We start from the raw sequence: 27,344 nt of genomic DNA, 5'->3' as shown, positions 1-27,344 counted from the left end.
TCCAACTGGAGGAATGTGCAGCCTATATGTCCTTAATGTTACTCCCAGATGGAACCATTGCATCAAAGAGTGGTGCAAGGCCACACACTTTAAATCACAGGTCCAACTCAAACGAGATGGACTTCTATACAGTTCCTTCCTTCTCAGTTTCCTTTGCATTGGTTTAAGTTGATCCAAGGCCAAAATGTCGTACTGCAGGATCAAACCAGGGACCTAATCATCCAGCCATACTGTTCCTATATTAGATGCTCTGCATCTGAAAAGCAAAACAAAATATGGTCACAGGTGAATCAAATATGAAGAATTGCCCAGAATTCAAAAACTGTAACTCTGATCTGAAAAAATTACCTATTCTCTATAATGAGAGTTAAAAAAAGAAAGAAAAAAATTATATTGCAAAACAATTTGTGTGAGATGGTGGTGGTGGTGGTGATGAGGCGGGTGAGGTGTTTTCTCTTGTCTGGAAACACACAGCTTTTTTGTTTTTTTTAGTTTCTTATGGAATTTTGTAAAATACTAAAATTATTGCTTTAAACACCATTTCAAAATATTGGGAAGGAAATGCTACATATATATGCATATTTATTAACTAGAATTTGATAATAAAACACACACACACACACACACATGAACACGCACTTCATTTCTAACTCGTGTGTACAAATAAACTTATTTCTGAAACTTCTTTCTCTTTACATAAATTTGATAAGAATCTTTTACAATTCTTTAGAGAATAAAAAGAACCGAACTAATGCCACCACCAACCCCTTCATCTGACTCACTTTTCATGGAAATGTGTATGCATGTGCATGAGTAGACATACATGTGTGTGTGTGTGTGTGTACATATACATGCATGTGTTTATATATACATGTGCATGTGTTTGTGTGTGTATGTGTATATATATATATATATATATATATATATATATATATACATGCATATGTACACATACATGCATATACATGCTATACGTGTGTAAAACAGACATTTCCTTCAGCATAAAAACTTTTCAAGTTATTAATGAGAAAGTAACGTTTGTGAAAATATGAAGAAATTTCTCTTTTCATGCTGCTTATATGATATTCTGTGAGAAATTGGGTGTGGGTGGTGGTGGGGGGAAATAACAACAACAAAAACAACAAGAATTAAAAATCAAAAATGATAGAAATAAACAATAAAAGTTTTACTTAATTTATAATTGTTTATATTCCTGTGTTGTTTTCTGAGTATTTTCTATTTATGTGTTTATATATATATATATATATGTATATTGGTGTATTATATATATATATATATATATATAAGTATATTGGTACATTTATCTATCTATCTACTAAGCATATATATATATATATATATATATACACACATGCATCTATCTATCTATGTGTGTGTATATATATATATATATATGTATGCATTTGTCTACCTATATCTATCTACACGCGCACACACACACACACATTCACCCTGTGAAAGAAAAAGAGAGCGAGTAAGAATGGAGGTGGTTGGCAGTGGGCAACACACAAAAATAGCTTATATTTATAATTCAAGCGAAAGAAATTAAAAGTTGTATTAATCTTTAAAATCTATAACAAAGAATAGTCACTTTTGCTTGTTGTTTGCATATACGCATGTTTATTGCCATCGTTGTTCGTTTTTGTTTTTCTTCAAATGTCTTCCTTTTTGAAACTAAATACCAGCGAATATTTCAACAAAGCATAATGCTTAAATCATTGCTGTATTTTTAGTCATAAAAATGAGAAAAGAGATTTGAAATCTAATCCATTATTTATAATGATTACTGAGTTAAGATATATGCTGTTGTATATTTGTATGTAGACATGAAGATAGTGTTGTGAGTTTATATAATAGGATTGCAACACTGTGCATGCAAAAGGAAATAAGCCTCAAGTAGCAACATCCGAGCATGTTCTTTATTTTATGATATTGCAATTATCTTCTGTGCAAAAGGCTAAGTGACATTTGTTTGTTTGTTGTTCCAGCATTTCTATTACATTTTGAGAATACTGAATGGGAAAGTAGTGACTGTGCTGAGAGTGGAACAAGATTAAAAGTATCATAAAAGCAGGTGGATTTAGACAGATAAATGTATAGATGTGAGTAAGAGCTGATGGAGTAGGAGGGAGAGAGAATAAGAAAAATATTTATCAGTCAGTAGCAAGAATGTTGATGAAGCTGGCAGTGAGGAAATCCAAGAATGAAGAAGAGGGGAGTTTTGAAATATGAGTGAGAAAGAAAGATTTCATGAAGAAAGGTTGGCGGTTGAAATGTAGCAGGGGAATTAGAGAGATAACAGGATAAAATAACAAATCTATATGCATATATATATATATATATATACAGAGAGAGAGAGAGAGAGAGAGAGAGAGAGAGAGAGAGAGAGCATATAGCAGAGAGAATGTGAGAGGGATGGCCATGCATGATGTCTAAAGAAAACTTCCTTCTTCCTGAAGAGGATTGTGCTTGATTGTTTGTCTACTGCTATTTATTGCTATGTTTACATTTGAGATATATTTGTGTATATTCCTTTTATCATTCAATTGTGTAAGTCATTAGACTGTGGCCATGCGACAGCACCACATTTTTAGCTGAATGAATAAAGCTCAGTGCTTATTTATCTTTTGAAGCCTCGTACTTATTCTATAGGTCTTTTCTGCTGAAGCACTAAGTCACAGGGACATAAACACGCCAGCACTGGGTGTCAAGTGGTGGGATGGTAGAAAAACAAAGACACAAAACACACACATACAACAGGTTTCTTTCAGTTTTTATCTACCAAATCCACTGATAAGGCTTTGGTCAGCCTGAGGCTATAGTAGAAGACACTTTCCCAAGGTGCCATGCAGTGGGAATGAACCTGGAACCATGTGGTTGGAAACGAACTTCTTACCACACACCCATACCCATGCCTATTTGTGTTTATCTGAAACCAGAACACCACCCAATTCTGCTTGCATCATAACCACAATGTTTAACCTATGTCCCTCTGGTTAATGCACCTTTTCTATTAATGCACTTTGCTTTCCCCCGTCCCCCCACCCAGCCTATGAACTAGGAAGAACTGTTGACGTGCAGGTCTTAGGGACCTTTATAATGTGTGCCGTGCACTTTTTATGGGATTTCTGCATGTATTGGTATAAACACACATATTTGTGCTGTTAGGATGTCTATTTTTGTATGTAGATGTGTGTATATTTATGAGTGTCTTTAGACAGATATGTATATAGATGTGTATATGTGTATAGATGTGAGTGTATATATATATATATATATATATATATATATATATATATATTTGTGTATGCATATATGTTTGTGTGTGTATATATATTTGTGTATGCATATATGTTTGTGTGTGTGTATATATATATATGTCTGTATACATTGGGTCATCTCATAAATAATGCGGCTTTTTATACTTCTTGTTTTTTATATTTAAGATAAAGTTCTTTTTTAATCTAAAATATACTCTCCTTCATTTTCTACAATGCTCTTCCATCTATCTGGTAGACTTGCAAGGCCCCTCTTCCAAAATTCACTTGTCCATGACCAAAAATACCCCTCTAGTACTGTTCTGACTTTGTCTACAGAATTCATATCTTTTCTATCCAAATGATTTTGAAGACTGCAGAATAAATAATAATCAGATGGGGCAATGTCTGGCAAATATGATGGGTGGGGCATTATTTCCCATTCAAACTGCTCCAGCTTTCAAATGTGATCCTTGTTGTATGTGACTGAGCATTATCCTGATAGAAGAACCCTTTTCATCTTGAAACCAAAGATGGTCGTTTTTTTTCTAGTGCCAACTTAAGCCCCTCAAGCTGATCACAATAGATCTCCTTTCTAATTGTTTGGTTTGGGTTTAAAAATTCAAAGTGGAGTAAACCTTCTATATCACAACCAGCAGATAACAACACCTTACTTGGGTGAAGACCTTCTTTAGCCTGGGGTGCCGGTGTTTCTCCTTTCCCTACCTACTGTCTTTGGTGCTTGACATTTTTATAGAGAACCCATTTCTCATCGCCAGTCACTATTCAGTCCAAAAAAAGCTCATTCATGAGATGTGACAGCACAGAAGAGCACACATTCACTGCCTAGAGGAACCCATTGACCCAATTTGCTGACTTTTCCAATAGCACGCAGGTATCAATAAATGGTTGACTGACCAAATCTAAGTTTCTCTGCTAGTTCCTCAACAATTACGATGGGGATTTGTTCCACCAGGGTTTGCAAGATGTCAAGCTCTACAGATCTTCCAGGATGAGGTCTGTCTTGTAGGCTGTAGTTTCCTGCTCAGAATTTCTGGAACCTCTGTAGACACTGGCTTACACTTATTGTCCAATCCCTATATAGTGCATTAATATTCCTCACACTTTCCATTGCACTGTTGCCTTTATTGAACTCATAAAGCAAAATATGCCAAATATGCTCCTTTGTCACTTCTGTTATAGCTTTGAAAAAATAACTGCTAAAATTGAACTGCACTCTTCAAAACTTGCACATATACATATACATACATATATATATATATATATATATATATATATATATAAAATATTATTTGAGACAAAACCACTATTTTGCAAAACAAACAAGGAAAGACTTAATCAATACATAAAATTTAATAAATAGTCAAAAAAACCGCCACTACAATCGTTTCTTGTCTTGATCGACAATCTTCAGGTGGACTTCCAATCTAAAAAATCAAAATTTTAAAATATAAAAATAATACTTTTAAATAATTAAAGTATAAATGAAAAAATATAAGTATATAATCCATATATAACCTATATATAATCCATATCGAAAATATAGACTAATTACCACGAATTCCCTAAAAAAAAAAAAAAAAACCATGATAAAACAAAACTCTTAAAAACATATAACGATAAAATCTCCCTTTGCTAAACTCTATAACAAACCTATAAAGTAAACCCCCTAACCTAAACATTCACACACAAATACACACACGTAAACCACAAACTCACGACTTATACACATACCTATACTAACTTATAAACCTCAATATACACCAAAACCCACTCCCTCCCCACACAGACAAATTAACACATACATCCCAAAACCTAAATAACAAACCCATATACACATTCACACACAAAACACACACTCACACGCAAAACACTCACACACAAAAGATACATATACTCCCTCACATATACGCCTATACATACTCACTAAAACTCGACATATACAACAATACTTACACACCCACAAAAAACATTATATACATATATGAGCTTTAACTCACCTTAGCATCTCTAACAAACAACTTGCAGTAACCCAATCCCATTCTCTATGCCTACCTCACTACTACACTATTCCATTCACATTCCAAGCAACGCTAGTCCACCACCCGGTTATTCACGTGGCAAAACGAACACCACTCAAAAATTATGAATGAAACAATGTAAAAAAATAACCAACACCTAAAATATACAAAATACCACGAATTACCTAAAAAAAACCATGATAAACCAAAACTCATAAAAGCATATAACGATAAAATCTCCCTTTGCTAAACCCTATAACAAACTTATATAGCAATCCCCCTAACCTAAACATTCACACACAAAAACCCACACGTAAACCACAGACCCAAGACTTATACACAAACCTATACTAACTTATAAACCTCAATATACACCAAAAACCACTCCCTCCCCACACAGACAAATTAACACATACATCCCAAATCCTAAATAACAAACCCAAATACACATTCACACACAAACACACACACGCAAAACACACACACACAACAGATACATATGCTCCCTCACATATACGCATATACATACTCACTAAAACTCGATATATACAACAATATTTACACCCACACTCATACAGATAAATAAATTAATTATACAATTAAAAACTCACAACCAATCTCATATACATAAACACTCTTATGAAAACAACAATAAATACATCGTAATTAACCAGAATATCAAAAATAACATTATGACATAAGGATAAATCAAATACATACTTACAATTCAGTTACAAATTATGAAGTGAAATTAGATTTTTAGCCGTTAAAAAACCAAACAAAATTACGTTACCATGGAAATAACTAATGTAAAAAAGAATACGCGCCATAGAAAGTAAACGTCATTCATAGTATGAATGGAGAAATATAATAAATGGAACTAAAAACTATTTCCACGTAGCAAACCAACGCTACTTAAAAAAAAATTTATTATGAATGGATTCTTTAAAAACTATCATGAAAAATCAATTATATACATTATGAGCTTTAGCTCACCCTAGCAACTCTAACAAACAACTTACAGTAACCCATACTCAATAACTACCTCATTACCACCCTAATCCATTCACAATTCCAAGCAACACTAGTCCACCACCCGGTTACAATTCCCAACTCTACCCATTCATTCACAATTTCAACGACGTTCACTTCAACAACTCTACATATAAGCCTCAACATATACACCGGAGATACACTTACACATCCGTGCGGATGGGTGAGAGTATACATTAAGTGTAATGATGGGGTTCCCATTTCTAAACACATTTGTACCTGTGTGGTAGTCTCCATGTGTATATTCACGCACGGTATAAATACAGGGGGTACACGCTCACTTCATTTACGTGTACCCCTCACATGTACATATGCATACTATTTTGGCTCGATATATGCAACAATGTAATCGCGCCCGTATGTGTGAGCATTCACTGGTTGTGCAATTCACCCATCTGGGTGTGATTGTGTGTAAACTTATCACTGTGGAGGTCGAGCTTGATACGTATATATTAGTGTGTATTAGGGGTTGTACGTACTAATTATGTACATGTGCTTCACGCACTTGCGTCCATGTATGGAAGAATATATTGGGATTACTATGTAGGTGTAAATAGGGTATGGGGGAGTTTTGTCATAGTATGGGTGTGGGTTTCATTTGTGATGGTGGTTAGTTGGTGATTATTAGTATGTTCAGTATATTAGGGCTAGTATGTATTATTCAAGTGTGTATAATTGTATACATATAATTGGTGTGAATGGGATTACTCCCTTTTTTTTTTTTTTTTTTTTTTTTTTTTTTTTATTTTTTTTTTTTATTTTTTTATTTTTTTTTTTTTTATTTTTTTTTTTATTTTTAGGGGATGTATGTGTTTATTTATCCATGTGGGGCTGGAGTGGCCGTTAGGTGCATATGCTGAGGCTCACATGCAAACCCAAGTACAACGAATGAAGTGGGCACTTATAATTGTTATGGGTGTGTACTTTATTATAAAAGACAATACCCAAATAAAATCTGTCAATTCAATATACAAATAAAAAACAAAAAACAAAGGATCTTAAACATTCACACATACATACAAAACTCAATAAAAACACCACTAAATAACACCCAAAAACATATAAATATATCCTCAAAATACATATAACAAATGCAAAATAAAAATACATAATAAAATAAAATAAATAAAAATAAAAATAAAAAAATAAAAAAATCTAATATAAATTATTAAAGTTTTAATGTACCATAAACTGCTAAATTAATATACATTAAAAATGAACTAATTAAAACAAAGAAATATCAATAAAGACTAACTATAATTAAATCCTAGACAACATAACCAAAAATATATATCATCTAAACTAATTTAAACTAAACTAAAATAACCTAAAAGGGGACTATTATTGCTATTTATCATGAAACTTATTATATAAGTAAAGTAACTTGTGTCTACATTTTATTTTGCGCTCCTCCCCAGTATTAGTAAATTATCATACTTATAAAATAAAATTTCTTTAAACTCATTAGAGCATAAATAACAACAATTAGCTCCTATATTATATGATTTAGTTTTACAAATTATTTCCCATATTAAACTATAATTAATATTTAGTGATTTAAGACTCCAAATATACTTACTAAGTCCGGTTGAGTTGATTAAGTTTTTATTTTTAAAAGAATTCATATGTTGTGCAATTCTTAGTTTTATTTTTGAGGAAGTAGAACCTATATAAACCGCTTTTGTGTAATTATTATTCTTAAAGTTATTATCATGTAATGTAACTATACATTTATACACTACATCGTTAATATCACAATTATTATTTAATATACAATTAGATTTATCTCTACATGTACAATTAATATAAGTCTTATCATTATTAATATTATTATCAAATAATTTCTTTTTATAAAAATTATTCAGTTTATATTTATTAAATGAAGAAATAATGTTACCAACATTATTAGTGGTAGAGTAACCAACTCCAAAATTATTAAAAGAGAAAATGTTTCTATATTTACGATTATCTCTAATAAATAGTTCTATAACATCTAAAATCTCTTTAATAATATTCGTTTTAACTTGATCTCCATAAGGAACTATTAACCAAATTTTATTCTTATTAACCTTATTATTATTATCATTATTATAAATATATTTATAATTCTTTATTTTATTAAAATTATTATCAGAATTATATCTATGTACAGCATTTAAGGAATTATTAATATTATTAAATTTATCAATATATATAGTTAATCCAAACATGAAAGCACAAAAAACAACAACGCGAGGACATGGAACAAATATAGTATTATTGGACGCTCAGGAAAGAAGGAGGGTTTAACGTTTCGAGCGGAGCTCTTATATATACATACATATATATGTGAAAGGTCTGATCAAAAGGTATTGGGAGTGTTGTTATTGGTAACAGAGTTCGAGTATGCATGTGTGAAGTTGCTTGGCGAAGATCGACCTTGCACTCTGTTGTGCATCAACATGAAGTTATAGCATCCTTGGTCCCTTCTGTTGTTTACATCAATGCTTGGAAGTAAAGTGTGTTGTGTAGGGTCATCTCAAAAAGAAGATTGGGTTTCTGCTACACAGGATCTCCTTGATTCTGTTGAAGATGAAAGATTTTTGAAAACATTCATACCAGGTGATGAACCATAGGTCTATGGCTTTGACCCTAAATCAAGGCTTTAAGATTTCAAGACTTTGAGGAAATCCAAGAGACAGCTTTTCACTCTCCCAAGAGAGGTATTCCAGAAATATTTCCATCAATAGAAACAATTCTGGATAAAGTGTGTGGCTTCAGACAGGGGACAAATTCAGAGGGGATCCAATGCTGTGTTCTAGTTTTCTTTTCATAGCACCAATCTCAATACTTTTTTGATCAGACCTTGTATACACACACACACACACACACACAACACGTGTGTGTGTGTGTGTATTTATATAGATAGGTAGTTAGATGGACAGACAGATGCTTATGAGTTCATCTCAATTTATATGTACATAAATGTTTGTATGTGTGTGCATGTACACAGACACACAACTATATATATATATAATGTGATAATTACAGCGCCCCGCGTCAGGTTCGTTTCGATTTGTCAGTTCGTTCCACTTCTTGTCTCCATTCAATTTATATATATATATATATATATATATATATATATATAAACGGCAGTTTGTCTGTCTGTGTGTCTGTGTGTCTGTCAGGTTGTACCCTCACCCTGACCAAGGCTTTCAGCCGATTCTGATGAAACTTGACACACACATAGCCCAATGTCATAATTCAAAACTAACGCAGCAAAAATTTTGAAAAGTTCCCCCAGTTCTGAAAAAAGTCGATAAATTCGACATGGGGTCGTGAATCTAAGCTTTTTATATGCAACACATTTTCTGTTGCAGTTTTCGCAACTTGTAATCGATTTTCACCAAACTCATGGTGAAGCTTAATGTTTCCCTAAGAAACTTAATTCTGACGTTAGCTTTCCATGCAATACCTTACCATCAGAAAAAATCGATAAAATCATGCCATTTTGGGAAATCGCATTCAAATTCAAGATGACATATTTTCGACAATATCTTTCACAAATTGGCAGGAATTTTTTTTTAAATTCACAGTGAGCATCATGTCTGCTCCAAGGAGCTATATGGCCCTTTTTATTCCAATAGGATACTTTATTACTGGAAAAAATCGGTTAATTAAATCATATGTGGCACACATAGCAAACCGATTTGTGTATTAAACACAAACCACAGACTGTCTAGGGGACGCAACTCGACCTTTTTAACTCTTGGAACACGTGGGGTAAGTATCCCAAAATGTATAAAAATGTACAAAAACGGCAAAAAGCGGGCAGCAATGTGAGTGACAACAACGGAAAAGTCAAAAGTGACCAAACTGAACAAATAAATGGAAAAGGTTTTTTGGTGCACACAACAAAAGCAGTTTATAATAAACCAAGAATTTGCAAGTAGCGTCCGAGGGCCCTTAGGGTACGTCAAAAATTTAAGGTAAAACGTTTAAGGTGGTAGTTATAAAGAAAGTTTAAACAAAAAAAGTATTCGAATAACTTGCGGCTGCAGCAGCTATTAACAGCGGTGTTGGGGGTAAAGTCTCGAATTTAATTTCTTCCTGGTAGGAACTGGTTGGGTTGAATTATCGATAGCTGTTTGATAGTTATTTGGGAGTGAAGAGAAGACATTGCAACCTACACATGCGCCTTCGTTCCCTAGAGGGAAAGGACTAGATTGGGATTAGTAGTTGCCTACTAGAGGCTCTTACATACCCGGTCAACGCCGGGCTATGCTGCTAGTATATATATATATATATACACACACACACACAAAATTAATTTAAACAGTAAGCAGGTTGCAATGTTTCACCAGAAAGGAGAGTTATAATTCTCACTAAATGTAACTAGAGTGACAAAAAAACACCTATATGTACGTGTGTGTTTTATCTAGATGTAAAGACAGTTTATCTGTCCCTGTGTCCTTAAAACCTCCCCTTATTTTAAACCCAAACGATTAATGACCCTCTGCTAATGGTGTTGTCAGTATTCTTCTACTTTTCTTCTTCTTTCCAGGGTTGCACCTATTTAAGTTTGAAGAGAGCTGTATCTTTGAACCTTCATAATAGGTCTTTTTTTCTTTTGGTCCCTTGCTATAATGTGCCATGTGTGAAGTTATTAATTAGTCTCACAAAAAAGTGTATTTATTTGGTGCTTCCAACCTCTGCTGTTGTATTTATTGTGAAATACTGATGAGGTGAAGTGTAAGATTGTATCATTTTATTACGATTGCCATGTAATTCTTGGGGCCTTTTGCTATGTTTTAAAGCCTTCACTACTTGATTTCTGTGTATCATTATTGTTTCTATTATTTGGGTTGTATTCTGCACCCTTGCCTATCCTAATGTTGATGTTCTTTGTCGTACTACACTGGATTCTGGGGCGTAGGAAGAAACCCACTGCTGAGCTCAGGTTTTGGTTGTGTGTCGTGCATGTACTTGAGCATCTATATGTATATGTATGTGAATATTATATATAATATACATACATATGTGAGTATATAATTAAAGTATGTGTGTATGTATGTATGTGTATATATATATATATATATATTCATGTCAGGTCTCCGCTTGGAGCTACTGGTAACATGTAACCCAGTACAACCTGTTACATGGTCGGGTCGTTGGCGACTAAACTGGCAACCCCACCAAGATTTCTTGGTGAAGAGGGTGATTTGGACACCCAGCAGGACTAAAAACAAAACCTGTCAAAGGGCAGAGGAACTCTCTCATGAGTCAATGGCCATCCAAAATCCGGAGTGGAGCCCCTAAGGCGGTTGGATTGCGCCATGCGTGCCACCTTCCGGCAGCTCCTGCATCTTGGTCTACCCCCAGTCGTCTTGACTTTGTCTTGCCACTGGATCCGGCGCACCAGGACGAGAGAGTGAGGCTGATCCTGCGCAAGTCACCCTCACTATAATCCAAGTCACGCGCATGTCATGACATCATGACGCCATGACACCATCCCAAAGTCCTGTGGCGATGGGGAAACGGCGAAGTAGCAGGTGAGGATACACTGGGAGCTGCAGTCGTGAACCCACACACAGGCGGCTCAGGACATGTGGTCGCCCCTCACTGAACTAAGGCAGCAGTGGAGTCCGGCAGCCTCCTGAGTGACCGAGCAGCCCTCTTCAGGATTGCTCTGCTCGCCTCCCCAGCATGAGGACGGGGCTAGAAAAGGTTGCCCTAAACATAGCCTGCCTCACCTCACCCTGGTCAGCAAACCGCGGCTGGCGGGGATCCTTTCCAAGCGGTCGAAACAAAGAAAGAAGAAAACAAACAAAGGTGCTCACTTTCGCAACTTGGAACGTGAGAACTCTGCTTGACAACACCAAAGCGGACAGACCAGAGAGACGAACTGCCCTGGTGGCCAGAGAACTGAGCCGATACAGTGTCGATATTGCAGCACTGAGCGAGACCCGCCTTGCGGACAAAGGCCAGCTGACAGAGACAGGCAGCGGCTACACTTTCTTTTGGAGTGGTCGCAGCAGCGAAGAGCGTCGTGAGGCTGGTGTTGGTTTTGCCATTAAGTCAGTACACGTGCGGAAACTGGAAAGCCCCCCCGAGGGTATCAACGATCGGCTGATGAAGATGCAGCTCCCACTTGGAAACAAGACTAGTGCGACCATCATCAGTGCTTACGCCCCCACCATGACCAACCCTGAAGAAGTTAAGGACAGGTTCTATGAGGAACTTGACTCCCTCATCACGTCAGCCCAGCCTGGGAAGCTCATCCTCCTTGGGGATTTTAACGCCCGTGTCGGGACTGACCACCAAGCCTGGCATCGCGTACTGGGAAAGCAAGGAATCGGAAAGTGCAACAGCAACGGACAGCTCCTCCTGCGTGTGTGTGCCTCTCATGATCTTACCATCGCCAACACCTTGTTCCGTCTGCCAACACGCAACAAGACATCATGGATGCATCCACGCTCCAAACACTGGCATCTGATAGATTACGTCATCGTCAGGGCGAAAGACAGGCGGGACGTGAGACTGGTCAAAGCCATGTGCAGAGCTGACTGCTGGACGGACCATCGCCTCATCATCTCCAGGATGGATTTCTACATCCGACCTAAGAGAAGACCACAGGGTCAGAAAGTGACGAGGAAGCTTAACATCACGAAATTAAAGAACCAGCTGACTGCACAAGATCTCCAGTCACGTATGGACAGTAAGCTGTTGGACATTCGGAGTGACCAGTCCAGCATCGATGAGCAGTGGGAATCATTCAGGGACACGGTTCATTCCATCGCCCTTGAAACTCTGGGCCAATTACGAGGAACCACCAGGACTGGTTCGACGAAAACGACCAGGAAATCCAAAAGCTCCTGGAAGAGAAACGCCGTCTGCTGCGGGCTCACCAAAATGACACCACCTGCACGGCAAAGAAGGCCGCTTTCAACAACATTCGCAGCACAGTCCAGGCTAAACTCCGCCTCATGCAAGATGCATGGTTAAGCGCCAAGGCGGATGAGATTCAGGGATACGCAGACAAACACGACACCAAGAAATTCTACGAGGCGCTGAAAGCTGTCTATGGACCGCAGTTCTCCTTTGGATCAACCCCCCTGCTCAGCTCAGATGGAACCTCACTCCTGACTAACAAGAGGCTGATCCTGGAGAGATGGGCGGAGCACTTCAACATCGTGCTCAACCGACCAGCCCAGATCAACGAGGAAGCCATCACACGACTCCCCCAGGTGCCGACAAACCACGAGTTGGCTGTTCCCCCTGCAGTCGAGGAAGTGAGCAGAGCCATCAAAAAATGTCCACTGGCAAAGCTCCAGGCTCTGACGCCATCCCTGCAGAGGTGTTCAAGTCGGGCGGCCCCACCATGATCAGTCAGCTCACCAACCTGTTCCAGTCGATGTGGGACAGGGAACAACTCCCTCAAGATTTCCGGGATGCAACAATCGTTCACATTTATAAGCGGAAAGGAGATCGGCAGTCCTGCGACAACCACCGAGGTATTTCCCTCTTGTCCATAGCAGGCAAGATCCTGGCCCGGGTCCTGCTTGACCGCCTTCTGGAACACTTGGAGCAAGGCCTTCTCCCTGAGAGCCAGTGTGGCTTCCGTGCGGGTCGAGGGACCACTGACATGATATTCGCCGCCCGCCAGCTCCAGGAGAAATGCATGGAGCAGCACCTTGACCTCTGCATGACCTTTGTTGACCTCACCAAGGCCTTTGATACAGTCAGTCGGGAGGGACTATGGAAGGTCATGGGAAAATTTGGTTGCCCCAGCAAATTTATTGCAATTGTCCGCCAGTTCCACGACGGAATGACAGCCAGAATCCTTGAAGACGGCGACTCATCTGAAGCCTTCCAGGTGACCAACGGAGTCAGGCAGGGCTGCGTCCTGGCCCCAACACTGTTCAGCATCATGTTCTCGGCAATGATGTCCGACGCCTTTAGGGACTGCAAGTCCGGTATCAACATCAAGTACAGGACAGACGGGAAACTTTTCAACTCCAGGAGATTGCAGGCTGTCACAAAGGTGAGGGAGACAGTCGTCAGAGACTTTCTCTTTGCTGACGACTGCGCCCTTAATGCAATCGATGAGCAGGAGATGCAGCTCGAGATGGACAGGTTCTCATCAGCCTGTGACAACTTCGGTCTCACCATCAGTGCAAAGAAAACTGAAGTGATGTTTCAGCCAGCCCCCGGCAAACAATACCATGAGCCTCAGATAAGGGTGAACGGACGGATCCTACGAGTGGTGGAAAACTTCACCTACCTGGGCAGCACTCTCTCCTGCAATGCCAACATAGATGCTGAAACCATCAACAGAATCTCCAAGGCAAGCAGCGCGTTTGGGAGACTGCGAAAGAAAGTCTACCGGGCAGTCGTTTGGGAGCCTGCGAAAGAAAGTCTACCGGGCAGTCGTGCTTACCACCCTACTATACGGCTGCGAGACGTGGACTGCTTACTGAAGGCACGAGCGCCAGATAAACCACTTCCATCTCAGGTGTCTTCGGAATCTAACTTCACATCCGCTGGCAGGACAAAGTCCCAGACGCGGAAGTTCTGAAGCAGGCAGATCTCCCTAGCACCATCACAATCATGCGCAAGGCCCAGCTGAGATGGGCGGGCCACGTCTCCCGCATGTCCGACACTCGCATCCCAAAACAGCTCTTCTACGGTGAACTCGGCCAGGGCAGGCACAAAGTCGGAGGGCAGAAAAAGCGCTACAAGGATAGTCTCAAGGTCTCTCTCAAAGACTACTCCATCGGAACAGAGACCTGGGAGACACTTGCTGCCAACCGCTCATCCTGGCGCAGCGCAATCACCGTGGGAGCAGGGACAGCCGAGGAGGGACGGATTCGGTCAGCGGAGCAGAAACGTCAGATGCGTAAAGTCAGAGCTGCCTGCACCAGTAGCACTGCCCCTACCCACTTCTGCCCCACCTGTGGGAGGGGCTTCCTTGCCCGGATTGGCCTCACCAGCCACCTCCGGTCTCATGGCGGCAGTTCCATCAGATGATGTCAGTTGGTCATCTTCGAACCGAAGGACGAACATTATTATTATTATTATTATATATATATATATATATATGTGTATGTATGTATGTATGTATGTATATATATATATATATATGTATGTATATATATACTTGTGCATATCTCCCTCTCTATCAGCATCATCGTTTTACATCCATTTTCCATGCTGGCATGGGTTGAATATATATGTTGTGTGTACACATGTTTATATATATAAATAAATATGTGTATGTATGCTGTATGTTATTTATTTATATTTATTTCTATTGATTTAACTTGATGGTTAACAAGTTGATAATTTGAAACTAAAACCTAATTATTTCTTTTGGCTGTGACTGTTTGTGTAAAATCAATTTGAAGTGTTGGCCTTTAATATCTCTCTATTTCATAAAGAAATCAATTTGACAGTTATGAACAATTAAGTCGCTCTGTTCCTAAAAACATGTCTTTTTTCTCCTTTTTTTTATTTCTGTGTGAAGTTGCTTCATTATAGTTTAAGTTTGTTTGTTGCTTCTTACTACGTTAATTTAGTTTTCTCTTTAACTTTTGTAAAATTTGTAATTAATGATTTGCTAATTTTATGTATAGAGGTAAAATGGTTGTTTAGTTAAAGGTTTTTTGTTTCTTCTGTTTCGTAGTTCATGAGCTCAGATGCTTTCTCAGGAGAACCTCTTGTAATTGTCTGTACTGAATAGTTCCTCTCTATACCGGCAGCATCATTCCTCATTTAGTTGCTTTAACAATGTTCAGCATTTTTTTCTTTGGAGCAGAAAATTAATTTTGCATTTGCTTTGTCACATGGTTGCGTGGTTAAGAAGGTTGCTTTGCAACTGTGTGGAATCAGGATCACTCCTTCTGAGCAACACATTGAGCAAATGTCTTCTACTACAGCCCTGGCCTGACCAATTCCTTGTCAGTGAATTTGGTAGAAACCATGTGGTATATGTGTTTGCCTCTCTCTCCTGCTTGGCAACCAGTGTTGGTTTGTTTATGCCCTTTTAACTGCTCAGCAAAAGTGACCTATCGAATAAGTGTCAAACTTAGTCAAAAGTTCTGGAGTCGATTTGTTGTTAGTGATCATATCTGGTCTCTTTACTTCCTAACTTCTAGTTAGTCTTTATTATCATCATCAAACCCTGCTGAAATCAACTTTGCCTTTCATATCTCCAAGGTTAATAAGCACCATTTAAATGCTAGGGCTCTTCCCCCTCCCCTCAAAACTATAAGAATGTTTCTTACTAATATTACTACTACTGCTGCTGCTGCTGCAGCTCTGCCACTACTACTATTAAAGTAGTGACCTTGTGGGGCTGGTGTTGGGTGTCAGATGAAATGACACATGGTAATTAGTTACAATTCAACATTTTGAATTCCAATCCTGCCCAGGTTAACTTTGTTTTCATCTTCCTAAAATGAAGTAGCAATCACCATGTTCTGGGGTCGATATAATCGACTTCCCACCCCTCCTTTGTTCTGCTTACATCATTATCATGTTCTTCTGGATGATTTGAAGGAAACTTGCCTGTTATTTCTATCAGGACAAGTAGCCACATTAAAGCTGTCAAATTACTGTGTGTGTGTGTGTGTGTGTGTGTGTGTGTGTGTGTGTGTGTTGTGTGTGTGTGTGTGTGTGTGTGTGTGATTATAGTATTGTGATGTCATTGCAATCAGAATTTCAAGGCAGAATATCAAAATGGAGAATAGGATAATATATTTGATATTTTTATCCCTTTTGCTCTATATTCTACATTTTAAAACTTCTGATACATTTCTATTATGACATCATAATTTACTGGGCTGTCCTGATGCTTCAATAATTATTTGCAAGACATCTCTTCTGAATTTATACACAGCCTTGTCTAAAATCGGTTTGGCATTGACATAACTTCACTAACTGTGTGGCGACTAACTGTGGTAAGCATTTAATTTTACAAACACACACACACACACTCCTATCTCTCTCTCTCTCTCTCTCTCTCTCTCTCTCTCTCTCTCTCTTCTCTCTCTCTCTCTCTCTCTCTTTCTATCTCTTTATATCTACCTACCTACCTGTCTGTCTGCCTGTTTATTTGTTGTTTCTGTGCATTGTCTTGGCACAAAGACAGCGATTTTAGGGTAAAAGTCATTTGATTACATCAATTCTGGCACCTGACTGGTACTTTTACTTTAGTAACTCTGAAAGGCAAATTTGACCTTGGCAACATTGTGTGTGTGTGTGTGTGTGTGTGTGTGTGTGTGTAAATGAAAACTAATTGAACAAATAAATTTTGTATTTGCAACAATCATGGGGTTGGCTTTTTCATGGATTCATGTAAGGAAGTATTTTAGTTTCAAAGGAAGAGATCAGCCAGGAATTATTTTCTTCCATTTTGCTCTTTTCATAAGGAACGCTGCTTGGTAAAATAAAAACCCCATAATGTTGAAAACTGGCCTTGCCATTCTAGTATGGTATCCTACTAAATCCTAATTCCTCCATACATATCCTTCTTTTTCCTAACAAATGCGAATCCAATAAATAAAACGATTCCACCATTTTTCCATTTTTATTTTATCCATTAAAATAAATTATTTGAAAATCATCTTGGTCTGAAGACAGTGTGTAACAACCAGATAAGTTTCTTTCATTCTCCATCTTCCAAGTCCACACAAGATTTTGGTCTGCCCAGGGCTATAAAATAAGGCACTTGCCCAAGGTACCACACAGTTTGATTGAATCTGAAACCACACGATTGAAAAGATTGCTTTAACAAAAGAAACTATCAAAATTTAAAAATATATATGTATAAATAATTAGAAAAGAAACGCAATAAAATGTGTGTTACTCTCAAGTGAGTCATTGACTGGTAAACATGTTGTAGCTTTGAGTGGAACCTATCATTGGTTGTCAGTCGATCAGGGTTACAAAAACACTAACGGAACCATTAGCAGTTCTTTCAATAGATTTCAAGTTTCATAAAAAATACATTGTAAAGAAATAAAATATATAAAATATAAATATAAAGTATGAAATAAAATTTTTTTACAAATTTAACAGAATTAAAAAAAAACAACTTTGAAGGAAAATTAGATATTGATGTTGTTTTTTTTTCCTTTCTAGAATTTTGTTTTCTCTTTTATTGTCATGATAAGAATTATTTATTTATTTATCTATATTTCTTCCCCTCCCCTATTTTCCTTTCCACCCCTTTATTGTCTTGAAGAATATTTATTTATTTATTCCTTCCTGTTTTTTTTTCTTTTCATTTCTTATCTTTTCCCTCATTCTTCCTTTCCTCTCTTCCTTTCAGTGTTATTTTCTTTTTATTCATTTCTTCCTTTTCTTCTTTGCCAACACCCCCACCCCCACCTTCATCACCACCTTTTCCAGTGTCTTGATAGAAATGAATTTTTTAGCTTGTTCTTCCTCGCCCACCCCTCTCCTTCTATACCCATCCCCTCCCTCTGCAACCCCTTCCCCATTTCCCCTTTTGCCTTTTTCTTCTCCTTCTCCTCCCCATTTTTCCTCTCTCCCTCCCTCCCACTCTCACCATCACCAAACACCCTTTACCATTCCTTCAACAACAGACTCTGTAGCATTTTATAATATTCCTATATTGTCTCAGATATTGTTTCCAGTTGAGATTTCCATTGAAAGCTCTCCTCCAGCTGATATTTTTACCGAGAAAAGTGACAGTTTTATTAAATTTCACTATTTATATGACTGGAACATTTTTGAAATTGGTATCTTACACATGGTTCATTGTTTTGTGTATTGAAGAAGTTTCCTTAACCAATTCCTCATTGCTTACCATTTCCGGTACCAACCCATACCAACAGCAAAACATATGCACATATTGTTAGCTAAACCTCCACCACCACCACCACCACAACTGCCACCTCTGTCATCGCCACAACTACTGCCACCTCCACCCCTACTGCCACCACCACCCCTACTGCCACCACCTCTGTCACTATAATGTTATATACACAACTACTATCTCAGCAACAACAACTACCTCTACTGCTGCCGCCAGTACCACCACCACCAATATTGCCTTAAAGAGCCACCAACCATGACTACCACTGTTAATATCACTACTACAACTACTATGAAAAGGGTTCATCTTTTATCATCCCTAGTCCTGTGGCTGTGTGTTAAGTAGCTTGCTTACGAACCACATGGTTCCAGGTTCAGTCCCACTGCGTGGCACCTTGGGTAAGTGTCTTCTACTATAGCCTCGGACCGACCAAAGCCTTGTGAGTGGATTTGGTAGATGGAAACTGAAAGAAGCACATCGTATATATGTATATATATATATATATGTGTGTGTGTGTGTGTGTGTGTTTGTGTGTCTGTGTTTGTCCCCCCAACATCACTTGACAACCGATGCTGGTGTGTTTACATCCCCGTAACATTAGCGGTTCGGCAAAAAAGAGACCGATAAAATAAGTACTAGGCTTACAAAGAATAAGTCCTGAGGTCGATTTGATCGACTAAAGGCAGTGCTCCAGCATAGCCACAGTCACATGACTGAAACAAGTAAAAGAGTAAAAGAGAGAGAATCCCATGACACAAAAATTCCTATTTTAAAATTATCTAAATTCAAACCTTCCATCAGATTTTCACGTCCCAAACAGCAACTTGATAATTTTAGAACATTCATCAACATCATTATCATAATTTAACGTCCATTTTTCCATGCTGGCATGGGTTGGACAGCTTAACAGGAAATGGCAAGGCCAAGAGCAACACCAGATTCCATAGTTTGTTCTGGCATGGTTTCTACGACTGGATGTCCTTCCTTATACCAACCACTTTATAGAGTGTACTGGGCGCTTTTTACATGACACCATCACCAGTGCTTTTTACATAGCACCAGCACCCACACCAATGCTTAATTTTTATACTGCACTTTGGTCTTAGGATATCACTTTCGTTGTTGTGGACGGACCTTCTTGAGTACAGTAATGTGCCACATATCTTGGTCCTCTGCCATCTCATTTGTTAGGCTCATCATTCCTACCACAATAAGCTGTCCATAACTACCACAACACATGTTGTTGCAACCGTTGTCAGATAACTTCAGAATAATATTATGTGTATTTGTGTGTGTGTGTTTGTGTGTATGTATATATATTTGTGTATGTATATATGTATGCAAATAGATATGTGTGTATACATATATGTATATGTGTGAGTGTATATATATTTGTATATATACATACGTATGTATATATGTATGTATATCATAAATCAGTCTTAGTAAGAAAAGAACTCATTACAAGAGCTGGTTTTGTCATATTTACTGGAAATTGGAAATTGTAAACTTCATTAAACATTACTCAAAATTTTCAGTTTTGATCTTTGGGCAATGAGAAGAGCAAGTAAAAATAGTTAATGTGTGTGTGTATGTCTTGTCTTCATCATCATCATTGTCATTTAACATCCGCTTTCCATGCTGGCATAGGTTGGACGGTTTGACTGAGGACTCGTGAGCCAGAAAGCTTCAGCAGGCTTAATCTTATCTGGCAAAGTTTCTACAGATGGATGCCCTTCCTAACGCCAACCACTCCGAGAGTGTAGTGGTTACTTTTACATGCCACCAGCACGAGGGCCAGTCAGGCAGTTCTGGCAACGACCACACTCAAAAGGTGTTTTTTACATGCTACCTGCATGGGAGCCAGTCCAGTCACACTGGCAACAACCACGCTCAAATGTTTTTCATGTGCCACCAGCATGTGTCAGTAACAAAATACTGGCAATGATCATGCTTGAATGTTTCTTTTTATGTGCCACCAGCACAGGAGCCAATCCGTGGCCCTGGCAACGATCACGCTCGGCTGTGCTTTTAGCATTCCACTGGGATGAGTGCCAATCAGGTGGTACTCTCATCAGCCATGTCAGCAATTTTGATTTGATTTCACTTGCCTCAGTAGGTCTTCGCAAGTAAAGTTTATTGTCCAAAACACATATGTATGTGTGTATGTATATATATATATGTATGTATATATATATATATATATATATATATATATATATATATATATATATATACTAGCAGCATAGCCCGGCGTTGCCTGGGTATGTAAAAGCCCCTAGTAGGCAACGACTAATCCCAATCTAGTCCTTTCCCTCTAGGGAACGAAGGCGCATGTGTAGGTTGCAATGTCTTCTCTTCACTCCCAAATAACTATCAAACAGCTATCGATAATTCAACCCAACCAGTTCCTACCAGGAAGAAATTAAATTCGAGACTTTACCCCCAACACCGCTGTTAATAGCTGCTGCAGCCGCAAGTTATTCGAATACTTTTTTTGTTTAAACTTTCTTTATAACTACCACCTTAAACGTTTTACCTTAAATTTTTGACGTACCCTAAGGGCCCTCGGACGCTACTTGCAAATTCTTGGTTTATTATAAACTGCTTTTGTTGTGTGCACCAAAAAACCTTTTCCATTTATTTGTTCAGTTTGGTCACTTTTGACTTTTCCGTTGTTGTCACTCACATTGCTGCCCGCTTTTTGCCGTTTTTATACATTTTTATACATTTTGGGATACTTACCCCACGTGTTCCAAGAGTTAAAAAGGTCGAGTTGCGTCCCCTAGACAGTCTGTGGTTTGTGTTTAATACACAAATCGGTTTGCTATGTGTGCCACATATGATTTAATTAACCGATTTTTTCCAGTAATAAAGTATCCTATTGGAATAAAAAGGGCCATATAGCTCCTTGGAGCAGACATGATGCTCACTGTGAATTTAAAAAAAAATTCCTGCCAATTTGTGAAAGATATTGTCGAAAATATGTCATCTTGAATTTGAATGCGATTTCCCAAAATGGCATGATTTTATCGATTTTTTCTGATGGTAAGGTATTGCATGGAAAGCTAACATCAGAATTAAGTTTCTTAGGGAAACATTAAGCTTCACCATGAGTTTGGTGAAAATCGATTACAAGTTGCGAAAACTGCAACAGAAAATGTGTTGCATATAAAAAGCTTAGATTCACGACCCCATGTCGAATTTATCGACTTTTTTCAGAACTGGGGGAACTTTTCAAAATTTTTGCTGCGTTAGTTTTGAATTATGACATTGGGCTATGTGTGTGTCAAGTTTCATCAGAATTGGTTTAAAGCCTTGGTCAGGGTGAGGGTACAACCTAACAGACACACAGACACACAGACAGACAAACTGCCGTTTATATAGAGAGAGATATCTTTTCACAGGAAATAGAACTTGAAAGATATCTTTGAGAAATACACAATTACAAAATAATTATACAATGAAGAAACGAGGAATTCTTGATGGATGTCAAGAAAAATGTTTGAATTTGATTCTTGGCTTTGATTAAATACTGGGAGTTAAGCTTCTGTTTAGCATACCTGGGTGAATATACCAAACAGGGAAGGCTTTGGGTGTATTAGCTGCTGCTATTTCATAATAATAGAATATTGGGCATTGGAATCTCAGGAAAGAGTTTTATCATGTAAATTGTTTTGAGAAAAACTTCATTTGTTCTATTGATTCTGGGTAAATCAATTAATCTATAATGAAAAAAGTAGGGATATGGATTCGAGGCGTAGGTGGATTGATTTTAGAAAATTTGGTGCCTTCATCCATTCACAATGGCTGACTCTTCAGACAGTAAGTTCTATTTTCACAGGTGTTTAATTATGTGTACATACAGGTGTTAGCTTATTCTCATTCTACTGCACACATGGGTACACACACACACACACTATATATATATATATATATATATTCATCCAGTATTCACATCCATGGAAATACTCAAATAAAAACAAAATAATTGATATGCACATACACATTTTTATTGACTCAATTTCATACACTCACACACATATACACATTTGTAGGATACTCACATACATACTCAAATTGGTACAGAAATAGATCTTTATGCTCACATCTCTATACTCACATTGCACATATTTAATATTCACATTTACACATATAAACATATATCTATATATAATACATGTACATAGTTCCATATTCATATAGAAATACTTAGAATATTTTGGTTTCGTTGAGAGAACAACAAAAGTCTACATCAAGTTCCAAATACTAAACATTTATCATTGTTAACAAAAATGTTTTCATTGTGACAAACGATGGAAAGACCAAGATGGTCAGTTATTGTGTGTCCACAATGAGAATAGCCACAAGTGGCCTGAAGTCATTAGATTCCATAGTCAAAACTGACAGGTGAGTTGGCTTTAGCTATACCATGAGCACTAACTAGCTAGCAGGCACACTATCTATAGACAAAGTCTGTCAAAGAAAAGGCACCAAAGATGAAATCGTTGAGATTTCAATGTTGTCATCTAAAAATTCTTGTTCACTACAACTGAGCCTAGCTGCTGATTAAAATTGATTTATTAATGTGCTTAATAGGAGTCACATATATTTATTATCTAAAACAGTTTTATTTAGTCCCGTGTTTTGTAGGCTTTTCACAGAAGCCTAGCTCATTGGTTCAGTTAACCAAATTGTTTAACAGAATCCATTGTGCTAGGCTTCTGTAATAAGGCATGCTGATGAATATTTTACAAAAATAAAACAATAAAAAGAACAAAGAATGCAACAAAATAACAACTTATGAAGATACACAGTAGAATACATTCTAGTCAGAAAAGATGATGGCAACAGTTTGAAGAGGGGTGAAATGAGAATTATTGGAAAGATGAGGGTCACTATCTTCCATTTTAAGGTCATCATCAACTTCTACTTGAAGGACAAAAAGCTTGTCCGAAATTGTTTGCTATTTATGGTGTATCAGTTCTTTGTCCAGCTCAATATAGGAATTGAGCTCACCGTAAACTCCTCTTGTAATTTTTATGTTACATTCACAATGGTTAATTTTCTCTCAAGATATGCACACTCAGTTTATTTCATTTCATTTTTCAGAATCTTAGATTCAAACTTGGTGAGGAGATTGACAAGTTCCGGACAATTCTAAACATCAACAAAACTAAACTGGAAGAATGGTTGACATTGACAGCTGAAAAAGATGAGGACTTCATGACTTTTCAGAAATATAAACGTTTGGACGAATCGAAAGTTAATGTGAGTTGCTACACCTTTCCATTTTTTACTAATATGGTTCATTACTAATGTTGTTGATGTTGTTGTTATAGAGTATCTAGGACTACATGCTTTAGCATTGCTGTTCTTCAGGCCTCAGACAACCTTGTTTCAAGTAGATCTATGACTACAAGCATACTAGTTATGGTCAGTCAGATACGAGTCAAGGAGACAATTGACTGCTATTTCCAACAAGTCAATCGACCAGATAGAGTCAGCACTGGGCAACCAAGTAATGTATGACAATCCATTCATGACCAACCCAAATACAGAAACAGAATGAATGTGGAACTTGGTCTTTACTTAAAGCTCACCACCAACACCTGAAATTCAGAACATAACAGCAACAAAGCAGCACACACACACACACACACACACACACACACACACACACACACATTTGATTAGAGGTTGCATTTACCTCATGAAGGGATGCTTACATCCAAGGAAATACTGGTTCAATACCTAGTATTTTGGGGGAATTCATTTCATTAAAATAATAAGGTATATATATAACATAGTTTATATTCATATAAAAGAAGAGAAATGTGAAGATAACTGCAGGGAGGCATGTTTTTTGGAGCATTTCATAGCTGGTTGATATCCACAGTTTCCTGTTCTGTTGATTAGTGAAAGAAGCCCCAGATACATCTCCTTTTAAGGGCAATCAATGAAGTATGAGAGAATACACCAGGTGACTCCTCCCCTCTTTTCCACATGCTTCCCTAACTTGCTGCCAACATATATTTACCCTTACCTCAATCACCAAACTCACTCATTTCCCACCTGAAAGCATCTCTCATTCCCTCCATCCACAAACCTGGTCCATCTCTCCCCAACTCACTTCTTCCCCACCTCATACCTTGAGGTTCATCCTGAAACATCGTCACCACTTGTTTTATCTCTTTTTCCAACTCCACCTGCTCCCTCCCAATCTTCTCTTCTATAAACAAGAGTGACCATGCAACTCTTCCACACCAAGAATCCTTTTCTACTTTGGGCTTTCTTTCACATTATTTTAACCCCTCATCTCTTAGCGTAAAACCACACCCCTCTCTACCTTAACACAATCCAGTTAAGAGGTATTAGCCTTGCAAGCTACATGGCAACCTCACTGGTGGTAGTATTTTCAAAAGAAAGCACCCATTACACCGTAATGGGATTGGCATTGGTGAGGGCCTCCAGTTATAGAAATTATACCTAGCAGACATTGGAGTAGAATGCAATCCTAAAACATGTCCATTCCTGATGAACCATTTAACTCATGCTAACATAGAATATGGACATTAAATGTTAATGACATCTGTAACAGGGAATGTGTTTACATTTTTATTTAATCCACAATGAGGTTTCACAATATTTAATTATATTTCAGTTTCACTCATCTACAGTGTATTGTGCGATACACACACATACACACACAATTCTAAAATTCCCCATTCTCTTTTCTATATTTTTTTACCTTTATGCAAATATTGTTTCCATCGTCAATGAAGGTTGTCTTCTTTAAAATGGAAAAAAAATAAAAACAAATCAAAAATAATCCAAATGTGAAAAAGAAGATTGTGTTTCACAGATTGGAGGGTGTCGAGAAAAATTGCCAAGTGGTGTAATACAGACAAAGGTGAGGTCGATGATGGTGATGATGGTGATGGCCGTTGTGGTGGTCGCAAGACAAATTGTGCTGAGGATGGTGACAATGATGACGAGGAGGAGGATTGTTAAAAGCATCTGCATAATTGCTAATGCTTGATGATGATGATGATGATGTTGATGATGATGTTGATGTTTTTTAAATTGAGCAACATGGTAAAGTTTTAGCAATTAACTCACACAAGTCTATAGCTGACATAATGATAATAATAATAATAATAATAATAATAATAATCATGATGATAATAATAATAGTAGTAGTAATAATAATAGTAGTAATAACGATAACAGTAGTAGTAGTAGTAGTAGTAATAATAACAATAACAGTAGTAGTAGTTATAGTAGTAATAATAGTAACAGTAGTAGTAATAATAATAATAGTAATAATGATAATAATAATAATGATAATAATAATAATAATAATAATAATAATAATAATAATAATAATAATAATAATAATAATAATAATAATAATAGTAATGATAATAATAATAATAATAATTTATTCCTTTTATTGGCCACAAGGGCTCACACACATGATTAGAAAACATAAAGGGACAAAACAGGACGAAAGGTTACAAAGGGTTTTGTCCATTTGTGAAAAAATCGTGTAAAACATTGTAACAATCAAATAATATAACAACGAAAAACTCCCAATAAGGGGAGGTGCTTCGAAAGGTTCCTGGTGGAAAAAAACCCCATAAAAGCCAACGGGAGCCTGGTCAAAAAGGGGAGTAGAGAGTCCTTTTTCTTCTTTTATATTACCTTTTTGAATCACAGGCGAAACCTGAGAACTGGTCCATTTATACTGGCCATTCTCGCACAATTCACCCACCTTTCAGAAAACTTGCTATCGGACAGCACTCTCCTCTCTAACCTCATCTTCCTTTTCAAGTGAAACTTGAAAAAGTTGATGAGGCCTTGACCAAAGAGGAAAGTGTCTGACTTTACCCCTTTCAAACGGGTCCACCATACAACCTCTTTCGCCACAGCCACTAGGCACAAGAAAACGGCCTCGCCCCCCCCCCCTTGTTAAAGGTCGGCGGGGCAATCTTCACTATGGATTCGGCCGATAGCCGGATCCGTCCTACACGTGACAGTAGCTGTTCGACATAAACCCATAGTTCAGCAATACTCGGGCACTGAACGAGTGCGTGCAGAACGGTTTCGTCGTCCTGGCAACACCTCGGGCAGGCTCGGCTGACG

At 37.6% G+C, this 27,344-nt stretch overlaps 1 protein-coding gene across 1 annotated transcript in view; it reads left to right on the top strand.

Annotated features, from left to right (window-relative positions):
* The window catches only part of LOC115222188 (coiled-coil domain-containing protein 39-like), a 1,476,917-nt gene that overhangs the window by 129,572 nt on the left and 1,320,001 nt on the right, over positions 1–27,344 (top strand). The window contains exon 4 of the mRNA XM_029792337.2: positions 24,309–24,467. Coding sequence (XP_029648197.1) covers positions 24,309–24,467 — 159 coding nt within the window. The remainder of the gene's footprint in view (positions 1–24,308; positions 24,468–27,344) is intronic.

Source organism: Octopus sinensis, linkage group LG19 (assembly GCF_006345805.1).
Source record: "Octopus sinensis linkage group LG19, ASM634580v1, whole genome shotgun sequence".
Classification (NCBI taxonomy): domain Eukaryota; kingdom Metazoa; phylum Mollusca; class Cephalopoda; order Octopoda; family Octopodidae; genus Octopus; species Octopus sinensis.
The sequence above is the reverse complement of the archived record's forward strand: the minus strand, read 5'-3'. Positions and strand labels throughout refer to the sequence as shown.